Source organism: Somniosus microcephalus, chromosome 4, assembly GCF_052327205.1.
Source record: "Somniosus microcephalus isolate GS21.2 chromosome 4, FLI_Smic_1.0, whole genome shotgun sequence".
Taxonomy (NCBI): Eukaryota; Metazoa; Chordata; class Chondrichthyes; order Squaliformes; family Somniosidae; genus Somniosus; species Somniosus microcephalus.
The window spans coordinates 331,537,232-331,562,484 of NC_140990.1; the positions used below are offsets into that span (position 1 = coordinate 331,537,232).

General features: G+C 67.4%; 1 protein-coding gene across 4 annotated transcripts in view; it reads left to right on the forward strand.

The window, feature by feature from the left end:
* The window catches only part of LOC147120682 (rab GTPase-activating protein 1-like), a 335,058-nt gene extending 313,292 nt beyond the window's left edge, over nt 1-21,766 (forward strand). For 2 of the 4 annotated variants that reach the window (XM_085986864.1, XM_085986865.1), the window contains 6 exons: nt 5,863-5,973; nt 7,949-8,053; nt 9,500-9,583; nt 11,373-11,444; nt 20,236-20,433; nt 21,229-21,766. In XM_085986864.1, coding sequence (XP_085842990.1) covers nt 5,863-5,973; nt 7,949-8,053; nt 9,500-9,583; nt 11,373-11,444; nt 20,236-20,433; nt 21,229-21,369 — 711 coding nt within the window. In that variant the 3' untranslated portion in view covers nt 21,370-21,766. The remainder of the gene's footprint in view (nt 1-5,862; nt 5,974-7,948; nt 8,054-9,499; nt 9,584-11,372; nt 11,445-20,235; nt 20,434-21,228) is intronic. The other 2 variants (XM_085986863.1, XM_085986866.1) reach the window with 2 other exon arrangements.
* Nucleotides 21,767-25,253: the final 3,487 nt, after the last annotated feature.

The window sequence follows — 25,253 nt, forward strand, 5'->3', positions numbered from 1 at the left end:
GACTGGCAGTGAGGCCCGGGGCCTGGGAGTGGGAGTGAGGCCCGGGCCCTGTGACTGGGGGTGGGAGTGAGGCCCGGGGCCTGTGACTGGGAGTGGGAGTGAGGCCCGGGCCCTGTGACTGGGGGTGGGAGTGAGGCCCAGGGCCTGTGACTGGGGGTGGGAGTGAGGCCCAGGGCCTGTGACTGGGGGCGGGAGTGAGGCCCAGGGCCTGTGACTGGGAGTGGGAGTGAGGCCCAGGGCCTGTGACTGGGACTGGCAGTGAGGCCCGGGGCCTGTGACTGGGAGTGGGAGTGAGGCCCGGGCCCTGTGACTGGGGGTGGGAGTGAGGCCCAGGGCCTGTGACTGGGGGTGGGAGTGAGGCCCAGGGCCTGTGACTGGGGGTGGGAGTGAGGCCCAGGGCGTGGGAGTGGGAGTGAGGCCCGGGCCCTGGGAGTGGGAGTGGGAGTGAGGCCCAGGGCCTGTGACTGGGGGTGGGAGTGAGGCCCAGGGCCTGTGACTGGGAGTGGGAGTGAGGCCCGGGCCCTGGGAGTGGGAGTGAGGCCCAGGGCCTGTGACTGGGAGTGAGGCCCGGGGCCTGTGACTGGGGCCAGGAGTGAGGCCCAGGGCCTGTGACTGGGAGTTAGTGTTAGGCCCAGGGCCTGTGACTGGGAGTGAGGCCCAGGCCCTGGCAGTGGGAGTGAGGCCCAGGGCCTGTGACTGGGGGTGGGAGTGAGGCCCACGGCCTGTGACTGGGGGCGGGAGTGAGGCCCAGGGCCTGTGACTGGGAGTGAGAGTGAGGCCGTGGGAGTGAGGCCCGGGGCCTGTGACTGGGGGTGGGAGTGAGGCTCAGGGCCTGGGAGTGGGAGTGAGGCCCAGGGCCTGTGACTGGGAGTGGGAGGTGACTGGGAGTGGGAGTGAGGCCCAGGGCCTGGGAGTGGGAGTGAGGCCCAGGGCCTGTGCCTGGGAGTGGGAGTGAGGCCCAGGGCCTGTGCCTGGGAGTGGGAGTGAGGCCCAGGGCCTGTGCCTGGGAGTGGGAGTGAGGCCCAGGGCCTGTGACTGGGAGTGAGGCCCAGGGCCTGTGACTGGGGGTGGGAGTGAGGCCCAGGGCCTGTGACTGGGAGTGGGAGTGAGGCCCAGGGCCTGTGACTGGGAGTGAGGCCCGGGGCCTGTGACTGGGGGCGGGAGTGAGGCCCAGGGCCTGTGACTGGGAGTGAGGCCCAGGGCCTGTGCCTGGGAGTGGGAGTGAGGCCCAGGGCCTGTGACTGGGAGTGGGAGTGAGGCCCAGGGCCTGTGACTGGGGGTGGGAGTGAGGCCCAGGGCCTGTGACTGGGAGTGGGAGTGAGGCCCAGGGCCTGTGACTGGGGGTGGGAGTGAGGCCCAGGGCCTGTGACTGGGAGTGGGAGTGAGGCCCAGGGCCTGTGACTGGGAGTGAGGCCCGGGGCCTGTGACTGGGGGCGGGAGTGAGGCCCGGGCCCTGTGACTGGGAGTGGGAGTGAGACCCAGGGCCTGTGACTGGGAGTGGGAGTGAGGCCCGGGGCCTGTGACTGGGAGTGGGAGTGAGGCCCGGGGCCTGGGAGTGGGAGTGAGGCCCGGGGCCTGGGAGTGGGAGTGAGGCCCAGGGCCTGTGACTGGGAGCGGGAGTGAGGCCCAGGGCCTGTGACTGGGGGGTGAGGCCCAGGGCCTGGGAGTGGGAGTGAGGCCCAGGGCCTGGGAGTGGGAGTGAGGCCCGGGGCCTGTGACTGGGGGCGGGAGTGAGGCCCGGGCCCTGTGACTGGGAGTGGGAGTGAGACCCAGGGCCTGTGACTGGGAGTGGGAGTGAGGCCCGGGGCCTGTGACTGGGAGTGGGAGTGAGGCCCGGGGCCTGGGAGTGGGAGTGAGGCCCGGGGCCTGGGAGTGGGAGTGAGGCCCGGGGCCTGTGACTGGGAGTGGGAGTGAGGCCCAGGGCCTGTGACTGGGGGCGGGAGTGAGGCCCAGGGCCTGTGACTGGGAGTGGGAGTGAGGCCCAGGGCCTGTGACTGGGGGCGGGAGTGAGGCCCGGGGCCTGGGAGTGGGAGTGAGGCCCGGGGCCTGTGACTGGGGGCGGGAGTGAGGCCCAGGGCCTGTGACTGGGAGTGGGAGTGAGGCCCTGGGAGTGGGAGTGAGGCCCAGGGCCTGTGACTGGGAGCGGGAGTGAGGCCCGGGCCCTGTGACTGGGGGTGGGAGTGAGGCCCGGGCCTGTGACTGGGGCCGGGAGTGAGGCCCGGGGCCTGGGAGTGGGAGTGAGGCCCAGGGCCTGTGACTGGGGGCGGGAGTGAGGCCCGGGGCCTGTGACTGGGGGCAGGAGTGAGGCCCAGGGCCTGTGACTGGGAGTGAGGCCCGGGGCCTGGGAGTGGGAGTGAGGCCCGGGGCCTGTGACTGGGAGCGGGAGTGAGGCCCGGGGCCTGTGAGTGGGAGTGAGGCCCAGGGCCTGTGACTGGGAGTGGGAGTGAGGCCCAGGGCCTGTGACTGGGAGTGAGGCCCAGGGCCTGGGAGTGGGAGTGAGGCCCAGGGCCTGGGAGTGGGAGTGAGGCCCGGGGCCTGTGACTGGGAGTGGGAGTGAGGCCCAGGGCCTGTGACTGGGGGCGGGAGTGAGGCCCGGGGCCTGTGACTGGGGGCGGGAGTGAGGCCCAGGGCCTGGGAGTGGGAGTGAGGCCCGGGGCCTGTGACTGGGAGTGGGAGTGAGGCCCGGGCCCTGTGACTTGGGGTGGGAGTGAGGCCCAGGGCCTGTGACTGGGGGTGGGAGTGAGGCCCAGGGCCTGGGAGTGGGAGTGGGAGTGAGGCCCGGGCCCTGGGAGTGGGAGTGGGAGTGAGGCCCAGGGCCTGTGACTGGGGGTGGGAGTGAGGCCCAGGGCCTGTGACTGGGAGTGGGAGTGAGGCCCGGGCCCTGGGAGTGGGAGTGAGGCCCAGGGCCTGTGACTGGGAGTGAGGCCCGGGGCCTGTGACTGGGGCCAGGAGTGAGGCCCAGGGCCTGTGACTGGGAGTTAGTGTTAGGCCCAGGGCCTGTGACTGGGAGTGAGGCCCAGGCCCTGGGAGTGGGAGTGAGGCCCAGGGCCTGTGACTGGGGGTGGGAGTGAGGCCCACGGCCTGTGACTGGGGGCGGGAGTGAGGCCCAGGGCCTGTGACTGGGAGTGAGAGTGAGGCCCTGGGAGTGGGAGTGAGGCCCGGGGCCTGTGACTGGGGGTGGGAGTGAGGCTCAGGGCCTGTGACTGGGAGTGGGAGTGAGGCCCAGGGCCTGTGACTGGGAGTGGGAGTGAGGCCCAGGGCCTGTGACTGGGAGTGGGAGTGAGGCCCAGGGCCTGTGACTGGGAGTGGGAGTGAGGCCCAGGGCCTGTGACTGGGAGTGGGAGTGAGGCCCAGGGCCTGTGACTGGGAGTGGGAGTGAGGCCCAGGGCCTGTGACTGGGAGTGGGAGTGAGGCCCAGGGCCTGTGACTGGGAGTGGGAGTGAGGCCCAGGGCCTGTGACTGGGGGTGGGAGTGAGGCCCAGGGCCTGGGAGTGGGAGTGAGGCCCAGGGCCTGTGACTGGGAGTGAGGCCCGGGGCCTGTGACTGGGGGCGGGAGTGAGGCCCAGGGCCTGTGAGTGGGAGTGAGGCCCGGGGCCTGTGACTGGGGGCGGGAATGAGGCCCGGGCCCTGTGACTGGGAGTGGGAGTGAGACCCAGGGCCTGTGACTGGGAGTGGGAGTGAGGCCCGGGGCCTGGGAGTGGGAGTGAGGCCCGGGGCCTGGGAGTGGGAGTGAGGCCTGGGAGTGGGAGTGAGGCCCTGGGCCTGTGACTGGGAGTGGGAGTGAGGCCCAGGGCCTGTGACTGGGGGTGAGGCCCAGGGCCTGGGAGTGGGAGTGAGGCCCAGGGCCTGTGACTGGGAGTGGGAGTGAGGCCCGGGGCCTGTGACTGGGGGCGGGAGTGAGGCCCGGGCCCTGTGACTGGGAGTGGGAGTGAGACCCAGGGACTGGGAGTGGGAGTGAGGCCCGGGGCCTGTGACTGGGAGTGGGAGTGAGGCCCGGGGCCTGGGAGTGGGAGTGAGGCCCGGGGCCTGGGAGTGGGAGTGAGGCCCGGGGCCTGTGACTGGGAGCGGGAGTGAGGCCCAGGGACTGTGACTGGGAGTGGGAGTGAGGCCCAGGGCCTGTGACTGGGGGCGGGAGTGAGGCCTGTGACTGGGAGTGGGAGTGAGGCCCGGGGGCGGGAGTGAGGCCCAGGGCCTGTGACTGGGAGTGGGAGTGAGGCCCAGGCCCTGGGAGTGGGAGTGAGGCCCAGGGCCTGTGACTGGGGCCGGGAGTGAGGCCCGAGGCCCGGGGCCTGGGAGTGGGAGTGAGGCCCAGGGCCTGTGACTGGGAGTGAGGCCCGGGGCCTGTGACTGGGGGTGGGAGTGAGGCCCGGGGCCTGTGACTGGGGGCAGGAGTGAGGCCCAGGGCCTGGGAGTGGGAGTGAGGCCCAGAGCCTGTGACTGGGGGTGGGAGTGAGGCCCAGGGCCTGTGACTGGGGGCGGGAGTGAGGCCCAGGGCCTGTGACTGGGGGCGGGAGTGAGGCCCAGGGCCTGGGAGTGGGAGTGAGGCCCAGGCCCTGTGACTGGGAGTAGGAGTGAGGCCCAGGGCCTGTGACTGGGAGTGAGGCCCGGGGCCTGGGAGTGGGAGTGAGGCCCGGGGCCTGTGACTGGGAGCGGGAGTGAGGCCCGGGGCCTGTGACTGGGAGTGGGAGTGAGGCCCAGGGCCTGTGACTGGGAGTGGGAGTGAGGCCCAGGGCCTGTGACTGGGAGTGAGGCCCAGGGCCTGGGAGTGGGAGTGAGGTCCGGGGCCTGTGACTGGGAGTGGGAGTGAGGCCCAGGGCCTGTGACTGGGGGCGGGAGTGAGGCCCAGGGCCTGGGAGTGGGAGTGAGGCCCAGGGCCTGTGACTGGGGGCGGGAGTGAGGCCCGGGGCCTGTGACTGGGAGTGGGAGTGAGGCCTGGGGGCGGGAGTGAGGCCCAGGGCCTGTGACTGGGGGCGGGAGTGAGGCCTGTGACTGGGAGTGGGAGTGAGGCCCGGGGCCTGGGAGTGGGAGTGAGGCCCAGGGAGTGGGAGTGAGGCCCAGGGCCTGGGGGCGGGAGTGAGGCCCGGGGCCTGTGACTGGGAGTGGGAGTGAGGCCCGGGGCCTGTGACTGGGAGTGAGGCCCAGGGCCTGTGACTGGGGGCGGGAGTGAGGCCCGGGCCCTGTGACTGGGGGCGGGAGTGAGGCCCGGGCCCTGTGACTGGGGGCGGGAGTGAGGCCCAGGGCCTGTGACTGGGAGTGAGGCCCGGGCCCTGTGACTGGGGACGGGAGTGAGGCCCGGGCCCTGTGACTGGGGGCGGGAGTGAGGCCCGGGGCCTGTGACTGGGAGTGAGGCCCAGGCCCTGTGACTGGGAGTGGGAGTGAGGCCCAGGCCCTGTGACTGGGCGCGGGAGTGAGGCCCAGGGCCTGTGACTGGGAGTGGGAGTGAGGCCCGGGGCCTGTGACTGGGAGTGAGGCCCAGGCCCTGTGACTGGGGGCGGGAGTGAGGCCCAGGCCCTGTGACTGGGGGCGGGAGTGAGGCCCAGGGCCTGTGAGTGGGAGTGAGGCCCAGGCCCTGGGAGTGGGAGTGAGGCCCAGGCCCTGTGACTGGGGGCGGGAGTGAGGCCCAGGCCCTGTGACTGGAGGCGGGAGTGAGGCCCAGGGCCTGTGACTGGGAGTGGGAGTGAGGCCCGGGGCCTGTGACTGGGGGCGGGAGTGAGGCCCAGGGCCTGTGACTGGGAGTTAGTGTTTGGCCCAGGCCCTGGGAGTGAGGCCCAGGCCCTGTGACCGAGTGTGCTGCAGCACTCTCCTGATGAAGCCTTTGCCTCTGGTTGAGTGACCGAACCTCTGACGATTTGTTCCCTACAGCGAGAGAATCGGCGGCTGCAAGAAACCAGCTTGCGCCTGGAGCAGGAGAACGATGATTTGGCTCATGAACTTGTGACGAGCAAGATCGCCCTGAGGAATGACCTGGATCAGGTGAGTGAAATAACCAGGCCACACGGACTGCAGAATGTCCCTTTGTACAAAGGCCAGAAATAGAAAGAAGGACTTGCATTTATATCGCGCCTTTCACAACCTCAGGACGTCCCAAAGCGCTTTACAGCCAATGAAGTACTTTTTGAAGTGTAGTCACTGTTGCAATGTGGGAAATGCAGCAGCCAATTTGCGCACAGCAAGCTCCCACAAACAGCAATGTGATAATGACCAGATCATCTGTTTTCGTGATTTTCGTTGAGGGGTAAATATTGGCCTGGGACACCGGGGAGAACTCCCCTGCACTTTTTCGAATAGTGCCACGGGATCTTTTACATCCACCTGAGAGGGCAGGCGGGACCTCGCTTTAACGAAAGGCAGCACCTCCGACAGTGCAGCACTCCCTCAGTACTGCCCCTCCGACAGTGTAGCACTCCCTCAGTACTGCCCCTCCGACAGTGCAGCACTCCCTCAGTACTGCCCCTCCGACAGTGTAGCACTCCCTCAGTACTGCCCCTCCGACAGTGCAGCACTCCCTCAGTACTGCCCCTCCGACAGTGCAGCACTCCCTCAGTACTGCCCCACCGACAGTGTAGCACTCCCTCAGTACTGCCCCTCCGACAGTGCAGCACTCCCTCAGTACTGCCCCTCCGACAGTGCAGCACTCCCTCAGTACTATCCCTCCGACAGTGCAGCGCTCCCTCAGTACTGGCCTTCCGACAGTGCAGCGCTCCCTCAGTACTGGCCCTCCGACAGTGCAGCACTCCCTCAGTACAGCCCCTCCGACAGTGTAGCACTCCTTCAGTACTGCCCCACCGACAGTGCAGCGCTTCCTCAGTACTGCCCCTCCAACAGTGCAGCGCTCTCTCAGTACTGCCCCTCCGACAGTGCAGCACTCCCTCAGTACTATCCCTCCGACAGTGCAGCGCTCCCTCAGTACTGGCCTTCCGACAGTGCAGCGCTCCCTCAGTACTGGCCCTCCGACAGTGCAGCGCTCCCACTACTGCCCCTCCGACAGTGCAGCGCTCCCTCAGTACTGCCCCTCCGACAGTGCAGCGCTCCCACTACTGCCCCTCCGACAGTGCAGCGCTCCCTCAGTACTGCCCCTCCGACAGTGCAGCGCTCCCTCAGTACTGCCCCTCCGACAGTGCAGCACTCCCTCAGTACTGCCCCTCCGACAGTGCAGCACTCCCTCAGTACTGCCCCTCCGACAGTGCAGCGCTCCCTCAGTACTGCCCCTCCGACAGTGCAGCGCTCCCTCAGTACTGCCCCTCCGACAGTGCAGCGCTCCCACTACTGCCCCTCCGACAGTGCAGCGCTCCCTCAGTACTGCCCCTCCGACAGTGCAGCGCTCCCTCAGTACTGCCCCTCCGACAGTGCAGCACTCCCTCAGTACTGCCCCTCCGACAGTGCAGCGCTCCCTCAGTACTGCCCCTCCGACAGTGCAGCACTCCCTCAGTACTGCCCCTCCGACAGTGCAGCGCTCCCACTACTGCCCCTCCGACAGTGCAGCGCTCCCTCAGTACTGCCCCTCCGACAGTGCAGCGCTCCCTCAGTACTGCCCCTCCGACAGTGCAGCGCTCCCTCAGTACTGCCCCTCCGACAGTGCAGCGCTCCCTCAGTACTGCCCCTCTGACAGTGCAGTGCTCCCTCAGTACTGCACAGGGAATGTCTGCCTGGATTGTATGCTCAAGTCTCTGGAATGGGTCCTTGAACCCACGACCTTCTGACTCAGAGGCGAGAGTTCTGCCCTCTGAGCCACGGCTGACAGTGCTGAGCAGTGCTGCAACATCAGTAGAATGACATGTGCTTAAGTTATAATCCATGGTATGGCCAGTAATGGCTGAGAGAGGGCTGGGATCGATTGAAAATCTACCGTTGCAGCAAGGCGTGTTCACAGCAGGTGGAGTCACGATCTGACGTGTTGCTTGGTGCATGTCCCCACTCGGTACACTGACACCGTGTTCTACCCACACAGATTGAAGACAAAGCTGATGTTCTCAACAAGGAACTCTTGGAGACCAAACAGAAGTTGGTGGAGACCGAAGATGAGAAGAGGAGACAGGAAGAAGAGTCAGCACAGGTATGGAATGGAGAGGTGTCTGGGAGTGAGAGGAAAGCCCAGGCTCTGGGACTGGAAGTGAGAGTGAGACCCGGAGCTCTGAGTCTGGGAGTGGGGCCCGGGACTCCGAGCCTGGGAGTGGGGACCGGAGCTCTGAGTCTGGGAGTGGGGCCCGGGGCTCTGAGTCTGGGAGTGGGGCCCGGGGCTCTGAGTCTGGGAGTGGGACCCGGGGCTCCGAGTCTGGAAGTGGGACCCGGGGCTCCGAGTCTGGGAGTGGGGCCCGGGGCTCCGAGTCTGGGAGTGGGGCCCGGGGCTCCGAGTCTGGGAGTGGGGCCCGAAGCTCTGAGTCTGGGAGTGGGGCCTGGGGCTCTGAGTCTGGGAGTGGGGCCCGGGGCTCTGAGTCTGGGAGTGGGGCCCGGGGCTCTGAGTCTGGGAGTGGGGCCCGAAGCTCTGAGTCTGGGAGTGGGGCCTGGGGCTCCGAGTCTGGGAGTGGGGCCCGGGGCTCCGAGTCTGGGAGTGGGCCAGGGACTCCTAGTCTGGGAATGGGGCCGGGGCTCCGAGCCTGGGAGTGGGGACCGGGGCTCCGAGTCTGGGAGTGGGGCCCGGAGCTCTGAGTCTGGGAGTGGGACCCGGGGCTCCGAGTCTGGGAGTGGGGCCCGGGGCTCCGAGTCTGGGAGTGGGGCCCGGGGCTCCGAGTCTGGGAGTGGGGCCCGGGGCTCCGAGTCTGGGAGTGGGGCCCGGGGCTCCGAGTCTGGGAGTGGGGCCCGGGGCTCCCAGTCTGGGAGTGGGGCCCGGGGCTCCCAGTCTGGGAGTGGGGCCCGGGGCTCCCAGTCTGGGAGTGGGGCCCGGGGCTCCCAGTCTGGGAGTGGGGCTCGGAGTCTGGGAGTGGGGCCCGGGGCTCTCAGTCTGGGAGTGGGGCCCGGGGCTCTCAGTCTGGGAGTGGGGCCCGGGGCTCCCAGTCTGGGAGTGGGGCCCGGGGCTCCGAGTCTGGGAGTGGGGCCCGGGGCTCCCAGTCTGGGAGTGGGGCCCGGGGCTCCCAGTCTGGGAGTGGGGCCCGGGGCTCCCAGTCTGGGAGTGGGGCCCGGGGCTCCCAGTCTGGGAGTGGGGCCCGGGGCTCCCAGTCTGGGAGTGGGGCCCGGGGCTCCGAGTCTGGGAGTGGGGCCCGAGGCTCCGAGTCTGGGAGTGGGGCCCGGGGCTCCGAGCCTGGGAGTGGGGCCCGGGGCTCCGAGCCTGGGAGTGGGGCCCGGGGCTCCGAGCCTGGGAGTGGGGCCCGGGGCTCCGAGCCTGGGAGTGGGGCCCGGGGCTCCGAGCCTGGGAGTGGGGCCCGGGGCTCCGAGCCTGGGAGTGGGGCCCGGGGCTCCGAGCCTGGGAGTGGGGCCCAGGCCCTGTGATCATTGCTTGAAGATGTCTTAGTCTCTCACCAAGTGGTCTGATATTTGATTTGCTGCTTGTCTTTGTCCATCACAGATTAAGGAAGTTTTCCGCAGGGAGTTGGAGAAAGCTGAATCTGAAGTGAGGAAGACGAGTGCTATCATTTCGGAATACAAACAGGTATTTACACACAGGCTGTTACGGGCTGCTGGGTTGAAATACTCTGCAGCATCTGCTGAGAGACTGAAGCTCAGTGCAGCTTGTGTTTGGAGAGTCGGTGCATGGGGCGAGTGTGTGAGGGCCAGAGTGTGGAGCGTCTGTCTTCCCTCCCTTATTTTAATGGGGATGGCAATCTTGGCCCAGCCTTCGAGTGTTGGCTCCAGACCCTGCTGTCAGCCGGTGTTCTGGGCCCAGCTCCCAGGGTTAGGCCTCATAGAAACCTTGGTTACAACTAGTGGAACCAAGCCAAGGTCGCACGGCTCCTCCCAGCCGGTGTCTCCCCGGAACAGACGGCTCCTCCCAGCCGGTGTCTCCCCGGAGCTGGCGGCTCCTCCCAGCCGGTGTCTCCCCGGAACAGACGGCTCCTCCCAGCCGGTGTCTCCCCGGAGCTGGCGGCTCCTCCCAGCCGGTGTCTCCCCGGAACAGGCGGCTCCTCCCAGCCGGTGTCTCCCCGGAACAGACGGCTCCTCCCAGCCGGTGTCTCCCCGGAACAGACGGCTCCTCCCAGCCGGTGTCTCCCCGGAGCAGGCGGCTCCTCCCAGCCGGTGTCTCCCCGGAACAGACGGCTCCTCCCAGCCGGTGTCTCCCCGGAACAGACGGCTCCTCCCAGCCGGTGTCTCCCCGGAGCAGGCGGCTCCTCCCAGCCGGTGTCTCCCCGGAACAGACGGCTCCTCCCAGCCGGTGTCTCCCCGGAACAGACGGTTCCTCCCAGCCGGTGTCTCCCCGGAAGAGACGGCTCCTCCCAGCCGGTGTCTCCCCGGAACAGACGGCTCCTCCCAGCCGGTGTCTCCCCGGAGCAGGCGGCTCCTCCCAGCCGGTGTCTCCCCGGAACAGACGGCTCCTCCCAGCCGGTGTCTCCCCGGAACAGACGGCTCCTCCCAGCCGGTGTCTCCCCGGAAGAGACGGCTCCTCCCAGCCGGTGTCTCCCCGGAACAGACGGCTCCTCCCAGCCGGTGTCTCCCCGGAAGAGACGGCTCCTCCCAGCCGGTGTCTCCCCGGAAGAGACGGCTCCTCCCAGCCGGTGTCTCCCCGGAAGAGACGGCTCCTCCCAGCCGGTGTCTCCCCGGAAGAGACGGCTCCTCCCAGCCGGTGTCTCCCCGGAGCAGGCGGCTCCTCCCAGCCGGTGTCTCCCCGGAAGAGACGGCTCCTCCCAGCCGGTGTCTCCCCGGAACAGACGGCTCCTCCCAGCCGGTGTCTCCCCGGAAGAGACGGCTCCTCCCAGCCGGTGTCTCCCCGGAAGAGACGGCTCCTCCCAGCCGGTGTCTCCCCGGAAGAGACGGCTCCTCCCAGCCGGTGTCTCCCCAGAACAGACGGCTCCTCCCATCCGGTGTCTCCCCGGAACAGACGGCTCCTCCCAGCCGGTGTCTCCCCGGAACAGACGGCTCCTCCCATCCGGTGTCTCCCCGGAACAGACGGCTCCTCCCAGCCGGTGTCTCCCCGGAACAGACGGCTCCTCCCAGCCGGTGTCTCCCCGGAACAGGCGGCTCCTCCCAGCCGGTGTCTCCCCGGAGCAGGCGGCTCCTCCCAGCCGGCGTCTTCCCCGGAGCAGATCGTGTGGGGCAGTAAGTGTCTCGGTTCTGTTTACAGTGGAGGGTCTGAGGAATCTTCCCTGTCTTCCTCCCCCTCCCACCCCTCTCCCCACCACTCACCTCCCCCTCTCCCTTTTCCCCCCTCCCCCGTTCCTGTGTAATGTTCAGTCACCACATTGATTAATAGGACCAGCAGTAATTCTTCCTCTTGTTCTGATCAGATTTGTTCACAGTTGAGCACACGTCTGGAGAAGCAGCAGGCTGCGAGTAAGGAGGAGCTGGAGATGGTGAAGGTAGGAGTGGGCCTGACTCTGCTGGGCAGCCTCTGAATGTCACACTCCTGTATCGTATTGTCTCCACACTGTGACATCCATTGTACAACGAGTGTGGTCTAATACGCAAACACTGTTAACTATCAACTAAATACTCAGAGATAGGCCCCGGTCTCACACCGTGCAACAGCCCCCGGGTCTCACACCGGGCGACGGGCCCCGGTCTCACACCGGGCGACGGGCCCCGGCCTCTCACCGGGCGACGGGCCCCGGCCTCTCACCGGGCGACGGGCCCCGGTCTCACACCGGGCGACGGGCCCCGGTCTCACACCGGGCGACGGGCCCCGGTCTCACACCGGGCGACGGGCCCCGGCCTCTCACCGGGCGACGGGCCCCGGTCTCACACCGGGCGACGGGCCCCGGTCTCACACCGGGCGACGGGCCCCGGTCTCTCACCGGGCGACGGGCCCCGGGTCTCAAACTGGGCGACGGGCCCCGGCCTCTCACCGGGCGACGGGCCCCGGCCTCTCACCGGGCGACGGGCCCCGGCCTCTCACCGGGCGACGGGCCCCGGGTCTCAAACTGGGCGACGGGCCCCGGCCTCTCACCGGGCGACGGGCCCCGGCCTCTCACCGGGCGACAGGCCCCGGCCTCTCACCGGGCGACGGGCCCCGGCCTCTCACCGGGCGACGGGCCCCGGCCTCTCACCGGGCGACGGGCCCCGGCCTCTCACCGGGCGACGGGCCCCGGCCTCTCACCGGGCGACGGGCCCCGGCCTCTCACCGGGCGACGGGCCCCGGCCTCTCACCGGGCGACGGGCCCCGGCCTCTCACCGGGCGACGGGACCCGGCCTCTCACCGAGCGACGGGCCCCGGTCTCACACCGGGCGACGGGCCCCGGTCTCACACCGGGCGACGGGCCCCGGCCTCTCACCGAGCGACGGGCCCCGGTCTCACACCGGGCGACGGGCCCCGGTCTCACACCGGGCGACGGGCCCCGGTCTCACACCGGGCGACGGGCCCCGGTCTCACACCGGGCGACGGGCCCCGGCCTCTCACCGGGCGACGGGCCCCGGTCTCACACCGGGCGACGGGCCCCGGTCTCACACCGGGCGACGGGCCCCGGTCTCTCACCGGGCGACGGGCCCCGGGTCTCAAACTGGGCGACGGGCCCCGGCCTCTCACCGGGCGACGGGCCCCGGCCTCTCACCGGGCGACGGGCCCCGGCCTCTCACCGGGCGACGGGCCCCGGGTCTCAAACTGGGCGACGGGCCCCGGCCTCTCACCGGGCGACGGGCCCCGGCCTCTCACCGGGCGACGGGCCCCGGCCTCTCACCGGGCGACGGGCCCCGGCCTCTCACCGGGCGACGGGCCCCGGCCTCTCACCGGGCGACGGGCCCCGGCCTCTCACCGGGCGACGGGCCCCGGCCTCTCACCGGGCGACGGGCCCCGGCCTCTCACCGGGCGACGGGCCCCGGCCTCTCACCGGGCGACGGGCCCCGGCCTCTCACCGGGCGACGGGACCCGGCCTCTCACCGGGCGACGGGACCCGGCCTCTCACCGGGCGACGGGACCCGGCCTCTCACCGGGCGACGGGCCCCGGTCTCACACCGGGCGACGGGCCCCGGTCTCACACCGGGCGACGGGCCCCGGTCTCACACCGGGCGACGGGCCCCGGCCTCTCACCGGGCGACGGGTCCCGGTCTCACACCGGGCGACGGGCCCCGGTCTCTCACCGGGCGACGGGCCCCGGGTCTCAAACTGGGCGACGGGCCCCGGCCTCTCACCGGGCGACGGGCCCCGGCCTCTCACCGGGCGACGGGCCCCGGCCTCTCACCGGGCGACGGGCCCCGGCCTCTCACCGGGCGACGGGCCCCGGCCTCTCACCGGGCGACGGGCCCCGGCCTCTCACCGGGCGACGGGCCCCGGCCTCTCACCGGGCGACGGGCCCCGGCCTCACACCGGGCGACGGGCCCCGGTCTCACACCGGGCGACGGGCCCCGGTCTCAAACCGGGCGACAGGCCCCGGCCTCTCACTGAGCGACGGGCCCCGGTCTCACACCGGGCAACAGCCCCCGGGTCTCACACCGGGCGACGGGCCCCGGTCTCACACCGTGCAACAGCCCCCCGGTCTCACACCGGGCGACGGGCCCCGGCCTCTCACCGGGCGACGAGCCCCGGTCTCACACTGGGCGACGGGCCCCGGTCTCAAACTGGGCGACGGGCCCCGGCCTCTCACTGGGCGACGGGCCCCGGCCTCTCACTGGGCGACGGGCCCCGGCCTCTCACCGGGCGACGAGCCCCGGTCTCAAACTGGGCGACGGGCCCCGGCCTCTCACCGGGCGACGGGCCCCGGTCTCACACTGGGCGACGGGCCCCGGTCTCAAACTGGGCGACGGGCCCCGGTCTCACACCGGGCGACGGGCCCCGGTCTCTCACTGAGCGACGAGCCCTGGTCTCTCACCGGGCGACGGGCCCCGGTCTCTCACTGAGCGACGAGCCCCGGGCTCTCACCGGGCGACAGGCCCCGGTCTCAGACCGGGCTACGGGCCCCGGTCTCACACCGGGCGACGGGCCCCGGTCTCACACTGGGCGACAGGCCCCGGCCTCTCACTGAGCGACGGGCCCCGGTCTCACACCGGGCGACGGGCCCCGGTCTCACACCAGGCGACGGGCCCCGGGCTCTCACCGGGCGATGGGACCCGGTATCAGACCGGGCTACGGGCCCCGGTCTCACACCGGGTGACGGGCCCCGGTCTCACACCGGGCGACGGGCCCCGGTCTCACACCGGGCGACGGGCCCCGGTCTCACACCGGGCGACGGGCCCCGGTCTCACACCGGGCGACGGGCCCCTGGCCCCGGTCTCACACCGGGCGACGGGCCCCGGGCCCCGGTCTCACACCGGGCGACGGGCCCCGGTCTCACACCGGGCGACGGGCCCCGGTCTCACACCGGGCGACGGGCCCCGGGCTCTCACCGGGCGATGGGACCCGGTATCAGACCGGGCTACGGGCCCCGGTCTCACACCGGGCGACGGGCCCCGGTCTCACACCGGGCGACGGGCCCCGGTCTCTCACCGGGCGACGGGCCCCGGGTCTGGTTAGACCCCACCTGGACACTGCGTTCAGTTCTGGGCACCGCACCTCAGGAAGGATATATTGGCCTTGGAGGGGGAGCAGCGCAGATTCACTAGAATGATACCAGGGCTCAAAGGGTTAAATTATAAGGGCAGGTTGCATGGACTCGATTTGTATTCGCTTGAGTTTAGTAGATTGAGGGGCAGTCTGATTGAGGTGTTTACAATGTTAAATGGATTCGATGATGTAGATAGAGAGAAACTATTTCCTCTGGTGGGGGCGGGGAGTCCAGAACAAGGGAGTTAATCTTAAAATTCAGGCCGTTCGTTCAGGGCTGATGTCAGGAAGCAGTTCTTCATACAAAGGGTAGTGGAAATCTGGAAGTCTCTCCCACAAAAGGCTGGGGATGCCGGGGGTCAATTGGAGCTTTCAAGACTGAAAGAGCAGGGGAGTGGGATTAATTGGATAGCTCTTTCAAAGAGCAGCGTCATGATGGGCCGAATGGCCTCCCTCTGTGCTGTAAGATGCTATGTTGAAGGAGGAGTGCTCCAGCTATCGTGGGCAATGCTGGTTCAAGGGTTGAAAGCAGGATGTTCCGATGTAGATGTACCATAGGGGGCGCTAAAGCACCAATTGGTCCAATTATTAGCAGGGGGGTGGACACGGGGATGGAAATAGCTGAAATAAAATGTATGCTACTGTAGGAATCAACGGATTCCTATCTAAATCACTGAGGTTGAGTCAGTTCAGTAAATGAACCGAATTTAATTAAACTGGTGAACAAAACAAAAACATGCAGGAGCAACAGCAAACAGGTCTATACAGTAGCTTGTTCCACGAGGTCTGAACTCAGAACCTCCCACCTCTGACATCATGACATCATCACGTTTCCCGCCACTCGGGGCACCACGTGACCAACGTGATGACGTCATCGCGTTTCAGGGTTTTTACAGAAAGCTTGTTTACACTCAGCAAACGGACATAGGTGCTGTAACATTGCTTTAAAGACAGTTACTCATTTGTACAGGAGTTCATTGGTGGTTTTACCACATGCGCCCCCCCAGAAGTGTCTTTAATCATCAAAGTCAATCGCAGAGGAGGTCGGACAATCCTGTTGGAGCGACTCCGATTTTCCTGGAGAGGAATGGATGGTGCAGGAGAGGAGCTGGGCCGCGGGGCCGATGGGCCAGGCGTAGCGGCCGCGGGCGGTCGCCCACGATGCGCCGGCTGCGCTGTTTCGACTGGCTAGTCGAGGTTCAGGTGCGCAGCCTTGAGGCAGTCCACGGAAATGTAGTCGGGCGTCCCACCGACGCCTACCAGAAAACTCTTGGCGCCCGCCTTCTGTACCCGGAAGGGGCCCGTGTATGGAGGCATGAGGGGACTACGGTGGGCATCGTGCCGTACAAAAACGAATTTAGCCCTCATGAGCGTTGGCGGATCATGTGACGCAGGCAGTCCATGCTGTAAAGTCGGAATGGGCCGGAAAGTGTGCGCCGCGGCTTGGTGAGCCTCCAGTTGTTCAGTGGCGGACCACGGACGCGTCGGCGACGGGAGAAACTCGCCGGGGACCCTGAGCGGCTGGCCGTAGACCAGTTCGGCGGCCGACGCCTGCAGGTCCTCTTTTAGGCGCCGTGTGCAACCCGAGCATTACCCATGGCAACTTATCCGTCCACGCGGTCCCTTGGAGGGTAGCCCGCAGCGATGCCTTCAGAGAACGATGGAAGCGTTCGCATAACCCATTGGCCTGCGGGTGGTAAGCCGTGGTGCGATGGAGCTTGGCGCCCAATTCTGAAGCCACGGTGTTCCACAAAGCAGAGGAGAACTGCGGCCCGCGGTCCGATGAAATGTCCGATGGCACGCCGAAACGGGCAACCCAGGACGAAAGAAAAGCCCGGGCGACGTCTGCGGAGGTGGTGGACGTCAATGGAATGGCGGCCATCTGGTGGTACGGTCGACGATCGTCAGCAGATGCGTGAACCCTTGTGACGGTGGTAGTGGGCCCACTAGGTCGATATGAACATGATCGAATCGCCGCTCCGGTACCTCGAAAACGGCGACAGGAGCTTTAACGTGGCGCTGCACCTTCGCTCTCTGGCACACGACACAGGTGTTGGCCCAGTCGCGCACATCTTTCCGCATTCCCCTCCAGACAAACTTGGATGCTAACAACTTCTGTGAAGCCTGCACACCCGGGTGGGCGAGGTTGTGCATGATATCGAAGACTTTCCTGTGCCAGGATGACGGAACGATCGGGCGTGGGTCTCCCAGGGAGACATCGCAGAGCAAGGATGTGCCGTCTGAGTGGAAAAGTACGTCCACTGGCCGCAGGCCGGACGAATCGGAACGGAAAGCGTGCGTCTCCGGGTCAGCCGCTTGGTCGACCGCCATTAGTGAATAGTCGAGACCCAGTTGGACGGCCGCACGTGAAAGGCAGTCGGCAACCACGTTGTCCTTGCCGGCCACATGACGGATGTCGGTGGTAAACTCGGAGATGAAAGTGAGTTGCCGTTGCTGTCGGGCCGACCACGGCTCAGTCGTCTTGGCCATAGCAAACGTCAGGGGCTTGTGATCCACGAAAGCGACGAATTGGCGTCCTTCCAGTAAAAAACGAAAGTGGCGGATAGCCAGGAACAACGCCAACAGCTCTCGGTCAAATGTGCTATAGCTACGTTCGTTGCTATGTAACTGGCGGCTAAAAAACGCCAGCGGTTGCCATGCCCCATCGACCCATTGCTCTTGCACGACGCCGACGGCGTAGTCCGACGCATCTGTCGTGAGCGCGATGGTGGCGCCGGGCAGCGGGTGCGCTAACATCGTGTCCCCAAATGCGCGGTCCATGACCGACGACCAGATCACCGGTTCTTTCCCCGGTTTCCCTCGAGTGCCTCGTAGAGCGGCCGCATGAGCTGGGCGGCCCGGGGGACAAAGCGATGGTAAAAGTTTACCATGCCGAGGAATTCTTGGAGCGCCTTGACGATTGCGGCCGTGGGAACGCAGCGACGGCTGCCACTTTGGCCCTGAGTGGCAGTGCCCCTTCCGCGGTGATGCGGTGGCCCAGAAAATCGATCTGCCTCAGTCCAAATTGGCACTTGTTTGGGTTAACTATAAGGCCATGCTCCTGGAGACGGCGGAAAAGGACGCGCAGGTGACGTAGGTGTCCTTCCTTGGACGCGCTGGCGACGAGGATGTCATCGAGGTATACGAAAAGGAATTTGAGATCCCGGAGCACCGAATCCATGAGGCATTGGAACGCCTGCGCCGCATTTTTAAGCCCGAAAGGCATCCATAAAAATTCAAAAAGGCCAAATGGGGTAATGACCGCCGTTTTCTGGACGTCCTGAGGGTGGACGGGCACCTGGTGGTATCCGCGGATGAGGTCGATCTTGGAGAACCACGACGTGCCGGCCAAATGGGCGGAAAAATCTTGAATATACGGTATCGGGTACTGGTCTGGAGTTGTGACCTCGTTGAGGCGCCGATAATCACCACTGGGCCGCCACCCACCGCTGGGCTTTGGCACGATGTGTAGCGGAGACGACCAGGGACTATCAGATCGGCGAACGATGCCCAACCGCTCCATAGTGGCGAATTCCGCCTTCGCGGCCTCGAGTTTACTGGCCTCTAATCGCCAAGCCCGGGTGTAAACCGGGGGGCCGGTCGTCGCAATGTGGTGTTCAACACCGTGTTTGGCGGTCGTCGCAGAGAAAGTGGGTCGAGCGAGCTCCGGAAATTCCTTGAGCAGGCGGGTGAACTCGTCGGGCGGCGACTCGGTGTGGGCAACCGCGTGGGTCGCGCCGGAGCCCCGAAAACAGGATGGGGGCTCATGAGGCGGCATGGATCAGGCGGCGATTACGTACGTCGACCTGTAGGTCATGCGTGCAGAAAAAATCGGCACCGAGGATTGCCAGTGGTATCGTGGCGGTGATAAACTTCCAGTGGAAGAGTTGGCCGCCGAGACACAATCGGATACGCCGCTTCCCGTACGTATGGATGGCGCTGCCATTGGCGGCCTGTAGTGGAGAACTGCGCCGCCCAGATCGGACATTGAGAACCGAAGCGGGGAGAATGCTGCACTGAGCGCCCGTGTTGCATAAGAAACGCCGGCCCGAAATGGAGTCGGTGATGTACAACAATTTCCTGGAATCACCAACTGTCATTGTGGAGGCGAAACCGACCTCGGGGCTTCCCTTCCAGTCGCGCAATCGGTGTTGCTGCTTTCTCGGTGCCAGCGGCACGAATTTACACGGGGGTCGGCAGCATCTGGCTTTCTGACCAAAACGGGCGTGGTAGTAGCAAAGGCCGGTCTGTGGAGGTGCCGAGGCGGGGTTCTTGGAGGCGGGGCGCGTCGAGGTGGCACAATACTGTTGCATCACCGCGTAAATGGTGTCGGCTTCGGCCGCGAGCGCCACACCGTCCGTAGCCGTCGACCTGGCCAAGGCTGCTTGTACCTGCTCAGGGAGCAGGAACAGTTCACGAAATATAAAACACTGCGGCTCAGACCCGAGGAGGGTGAGCATGTGGCTTATCAACTCGGAAGGCTTAGCATCGCCTAACCCGGGGAGTGCGAGCAAGCGTCGTGCGCGCTCCGCCTTTGTGAGACCGAATACTTGCATGAGGCGCGCCTTGAGCGTTTCGTACTTGTTCTCCACGGGCGGGGTCTCCAGCAGGCTGATAATGCGGGAAGCCATCGAGCTGTCCAGTGCGGAGACCACATAAAGGTAACGGGTCTGATCCAGCACTATGTTTCGCAGTTGGAACTGAGCCTCCGCTTGAACGAACCAGGAGGCTGCCTGTTGTTCCCAAAATTGAGGGAGCTTCAAACTCGCTGCATTTGCATCCATCTTGTTCTCGAGCTTGCCTCCGCGAAAATCGTCCGCGAAGCTTCAGGGTCACCAATGTAGGAATCAACGGATTCCTATCTAAATCACTGAGGTCGAGTCAGTTCAGTAAATTAACCGAATTTAATTAAACTGGTGAACAAAACAAAAACATGCAGGAGCAACAGCAAACAGGTCTATACAGTAGCTTGTTCCACGAGGTCTGAACTCAGAACCTCCCACCTCTGACATCATGACGTCATCACGTTTCCCGCCACTCGGGGCACCACGTGACCAACGTGATGATGTCATCGCGTTGTTTCAGGGTTTTTACAGAAAGCTTGTTTACACTCAGCAAACGGACATAGGTGCTGTAACATTGCTTTAAAGACAGTTATTCATTTGTACAGGAGTTCATTGGTGGTTTTACCACACTGCGACTTTTAAAATGGTCTGCACCACCAACACAGTGCTGCAGTTCGAGCAGTCTTTCCAGTCGCTGAGAGTTTACAGTGAATCTGAATCAGCCCCTCGAGCCTGTTCCCCCATTCAATTAGAACGTGGCTGATCTGTGTCTTAACTCCATCTACCCGCCTTGGTTCTGTAACCCTTAATACCCTTACCCAACAAAAAACAATCAATCTCATTCTTGACATTTTCAATTGACCCACAGCCTCAACAGGTCTTTGGAGAAAGAGTTCCAGATTTCCACTACGCTGTGTTTGAAGAAGTGCTTCCTGACGTCACTCCTGAACGGCTTAGTTCCAATTTTACGGTTATGCCCCCTTGTTCTGAACTTCATCTGTTCCCTGAGAGAGTAGAAGGGCTGAAAGGTGTTCTGCTGGTTAATCTGTGCCACTGAAAGCCCTGGGCCTGTGTCCATGCCTTGTGACCGGGTGATTTCTCTCCAATCCCCAGGGCAAAGTGCTGTCGTGTGAGCGGTGCTGCGAGCTCTTCAGAAAGGACGGCGAGCTGCAGCTCCCGGACCCCAGCCAGGACCACTCGCACCAGGATGTGGACGAGGAAAAGGAGCTGCTGAAGAAGCAGCTGAGGGAGATGGAGCTGGAGCTGGCACAGACCAAACTGCAACTGGTGGAGGCCAAGTGCAAAATACAGGTACAGGCCTGAGAGGGAGGGGATCCTGCACTGGCTCGGGCAGGAAGAGTGCGTCTCGGGCGTGGAGAGTGCGTCTCGGGCGTGGAGAGTGCGTCTCGGGCGTGGAGAGTGCGTCTCGGGCGTGGAGAGTGCGTCTCGGGCGGGGAGAGTGCGTCTCGGGCGGGGAGAGTCCGGCTCAGGCGGTTCAGACGGTATCTGTCTCCCCATTATACCTACGCTCGGTGCCTCTCCCGGTCTGGCTCTGAGTGTGTGTACAGTAGTCCCCTGGTTGTGATGACTGGCTCTGGGTGACCCATCACCCCTGTGCTCGCTGACCTACATTGGCTTCCTGTTAAGCAATGCCTCAATTTTTAAAATTCTCATCCTTGTGTTCAAATCCCTCCATGGCCTTGCCTCGTGCTATCTCTGTAACCTCCTCAAGCCCTACAACCCTCCAAGATATCTGCGCTCCTCTAAGTCTGGCCTGTTGAGCATCCCTGATTTTAATCGCTCCACCATTGGCAGCCCTGCCTTCAGCTGGCAAGGCCCTGAGCTCTGGAACTTCCTCCCTAAACCTCTCCGCCTCTCTACCTCTCTCTCCGCCTCAAACCCAACTCTTTGACCAAGCTTTTGGTCACCTGCCCTAACATCTCATTATGTGGCTCGGTGTCAAATTTCGTTTTTTAACGCTCCTGTGAAGCTCCTCGGGATGTTGTACTACGTTAAAGGGGCTATATAAATACATGTTGTTGTTGTGGTGGTGGCGACGAGTTATTTCGGGCTGGAATCATTGTCTCCTGTCTTTGCCTTTCCCAGGAGCTGGAGCACCACCGGGGAGCTCTCCTCAACGAGATCCAGGCCGCCAAAAACTCCTGGCTCAGCAAAACTCTCAACTCCATCAAAACTGCTACTGGCACCCAGCCCCCTCCCCAACCCCCTCCCAAAGAAAGCACATAGTCTCCGCAGGCCCCTGATGGTGCGGGAGAACCAACCTGAGCATCGCCTCCTGAACTCCCACAGCAAGACTGGACTGAGACACAGAGGGAGGAGAGGGTCCTGCAGCGAACTGACTGCCTGGTCAACCCCACACTGCCCCGCTCACCCCCCCACACTGCCCCGCTCACCCCCCACACTGCCCCGCTCACCCCCCACACTGCCCCGCTCACCCCCCACACTGCCCCGCTCACCCCCCACACTGCCCCGCTCACCCCCCACACTGCCCCGCTCACCCCCCACACTGCCCCGCTCACCCCCCACACTGCCCCGCTCACCCCCCACACTGCCCCGCTCACCCCCCACACTGCCCCGCTCACCCCCCACACTGCCCCGCTCACCCCCCACACTGCCCCGCTCACCCCCCACACTGCCCCTCACCCCCCCACACTGCCCCGCTCACCCCCCCCACACTGCCCCGCTCACCCCCCCCACCCCCACACTGCCCCGCTCACCCCCACACTGCCCCGCTCACCCCCCCACACTGCCCCGCTCACCCCCCCACCCCCACACTGCCCCGCTCACCCCCCACACTGCCCCGCTCACCCCCCCACCCCCACACTGCCCCGCTCACCCCCCCACCCCCACACTGCCCCGCTCACCCCCCCCACTGCCCCGCTCACCCCCCCACACTGCCCCGCTCACCCCCCTACCCCCACACTGCCCCGCTCACCCCCACACTGCCCCGCTCACCCCCCACCCCCACACTGCCCCGCTCACCCCCCACACTGCCCCGCTCACCCCCCCACCCCACACTGCCCCGCTCACCCCCCACACTGCCCCGCTCACCCGCCCACCACCACACTGCCCCGCTCGCCCCCCCACCCCCACACTGCCCCGCTCACCCACCCACCCCCACACTGCCCCGCTCACCCCCCACACTGCCCCGCTCATCCCCCCACCCCACACTGCCCCGCTCACCCCCCCACCCCCACACTGCCCCGCTCACCCCCCCACTGCCCCGCTCACCCCCCCACCCCACACTGCCCCGCTCACCCACCCACCCCCACACTGCCCCGCTCGCCCACCCACCCCCACACTGCCCCGCTCGCCCACCCACCCCCACACTGCCCCGCTCGCCCACCCACCCCCACACTGCCCCGCTCGCCCCCACACTGCCCCGCTCGCCCACCCACCCCCACACTGCCCCGCTCACCCCCACACTGCCCCGCTCACCCCCCCACCCCACACTGCCCCGCTCACCCCCCACACTGCCCCGCTCACCCCCCACACTGCCCCGCTCACCCCCCACACTGCCCCGCTCACCCCCCACACTGCCCCGCTCACCCCCCACACTGCCCCGCTCACCCCCCACACTGCCCCGCTCACCCCCCACACTGCCCCGCTCACCCCCCACACTGCCCCGCTCACCCCCCACACTGCCCCGCTCACCCCCCACACTGCCCCGCTCACCCCCCACACTGCCCCGCTCACCCCCCACCCCCACACTGCCCCGCTCACCCCCCCACCCCCACACTGCCCCGCTCACCCCCCCACCCCCACACTGCCCCGCTCTCCCACCCACCCCCACACTGCCCCGCTCTCCCCCCCCCACCCCCACACTGCCCCGCTCACCCCCCACACTGCCCCGCTCACCCCCCCACCCCCACACTGTCCCGCTCACCCCCCACACTGCCCCGCTCGCCCCCCCACCCCCACACTGCCCCGGTCGCCCACCCACCCCCACACTGCCCCTCTCACCCCCACACTGCCCCGCTCACCCCCCCACCACCACACTGCCCCGCTCGCCCCCCCACCCCCACACTGCCCCACTCACCCCCCCACCCCCACACTGCCCCCGCTCACCCCCACACTGCCCCGCTCGCCCCCCCACCCCCACACTGCCCCGCTCACCCCCCCACCCCCACACTGCCCCTCTCACCCCCACACTGCCCCGCTCTCCCCCCCACCCCCACACTGCCCCGCTCACCCCCCCACCCCCCACACTGCCCCGCTCTCCCCCCCCACCCCCACACTGCCCCGCTCTCCCCCCCACCCCCACACTGCCCCGCTCACCCCCCCCACCCCCACACTGCCCCGCTCACCCCCCCACCCCCACACTGCCCCGCTCTCCCCCCCCACCCCCACACTGCCCCGCTCACCCCCCCACCCCCACACTGCCCCGCTCTCCCCCCCACCCCCACACTGCCCCGCTCGCCCACCCACCCCCACACTGCCCCGCTCACCCCCCCACCCCCACACTGCCCCGCTCTCCCCCCCCCACCCCCACACTGCCCCGCTCACCCCCCCCACCCCCACACTGCCCCGCTCTCCCCCCCACCCCCACACTGCCCCGCTCGCCCACCCACCCCCACACTGCCCCGCTCACCCCCCCACCCCCACACTGCCCCGCTCACCCCCCCACCCCCACACTGCCCCGCTCACCCCCCCACCCCCACACTGCCCCGCTCTCCCACCCACCCCCACACTGCCCCGCTCACCCCCCCACCCCCACACTGCCCCGCTCACCCCCCACACTGCCCCGCTCACCCCCACACTGCCCCGCTCACCCCCCACACTGCCCCGCTCTCCCACCCACCCCCACACTGCCCCGCTCTCCCCCCCCACCCCCACACTGCCCCGCTCACCCCCACACCCCCACCTGCCCCGCCCACCCCCACACTGCCCCGCTCTCCCCCCCCACCCCCACACTGCCCCGCTCTCCCCCCCACCCCCACACTGCCCCGCTCACCCCCCCACCCCCACACTGCCCCGCTCACCCCCCACACTGCCCCGCTCTCCCCCCCCCCACCCCCACACTGCCCCGCTCACCCCCCCACCCCCACACTGCCCCGCTCTCCCCCCCACCCCCACACTGCCCCGCTCGCCCCCCCCACCCCCCGCTCGCCCACCCACCCCCACACTGCCCCGCTCTCCCCCCCCACCCCCACACTGCCCCGCTCACCTCCCCACCCCCACACTGCCCCGCTCGCCCACCCACCCCCACACTGCCCCGCTCACCCCCACACTGCCCCGCTCACCCCCACACTGCCCCCGCTCACCCCGCCACCCCCCACACTGCCCCGCTCACCCCCCCACCCCCACACTGCCCCGCTCGCCCACCCCACCCCCACACTGCCCCGCTCACCCCCCCCACCCCCACACTGCCCCGCTCACCCCCCCCACCCCCACACTGCCCCGCTCGCCCACCCCACCCCCACACTGCCCCGCTCACCCCCCCACCCCCACATTGCCCCGCTCGCCCTCCCCACCCCCACACTGCCCCGCTCACCCCCCCACTGCCCCGCTCACCCCCCCACCCCCACATTGCCCCGCTCGCCCTCCCCACCCCCACACTGCCCGGCTCACCCCCACACTGCCCCGCTCACCCCCACACTGCCCTGCTCGCCCACCCACCCCCACACTGCCCCGCTCGCCCCCCCCACCCCCACACTGCCCCGCTCGCCCACCCACCCCCACACTGCCCCGCTCGCCCACACCACACCCACACTGCCCCGCTCGCCCACTCACCCCCACACTGCCCCGCTCGCCCACCCACCCCCACACTGCCCCACTCACACGCCCACCCCCACACTGCCCCCCCACCCCCACACTGCCCCGCTCACCCCCACACTGCCCCGCTCACCCCCACACTGCCCCGCTCACCCCCCCCACCCCCACACTGCCCCGCTCACCCCCACACTGCACCGCTCTCCCAACCACCCCCACACTGCCCCGCTCGCCCACCCACCCCCACACTGCCCCGCTCTCCCCCCCACCCCCACACTGCCCCGCTCACCCCCCCCACCCCCACACTGCCCCGCTCACCCCCCCCACCCCCACACTGCCCCGCTCACCCCCCCCACCCCCACACTGCCCCGCTCACCCACCCACCCCCACACTGCCCC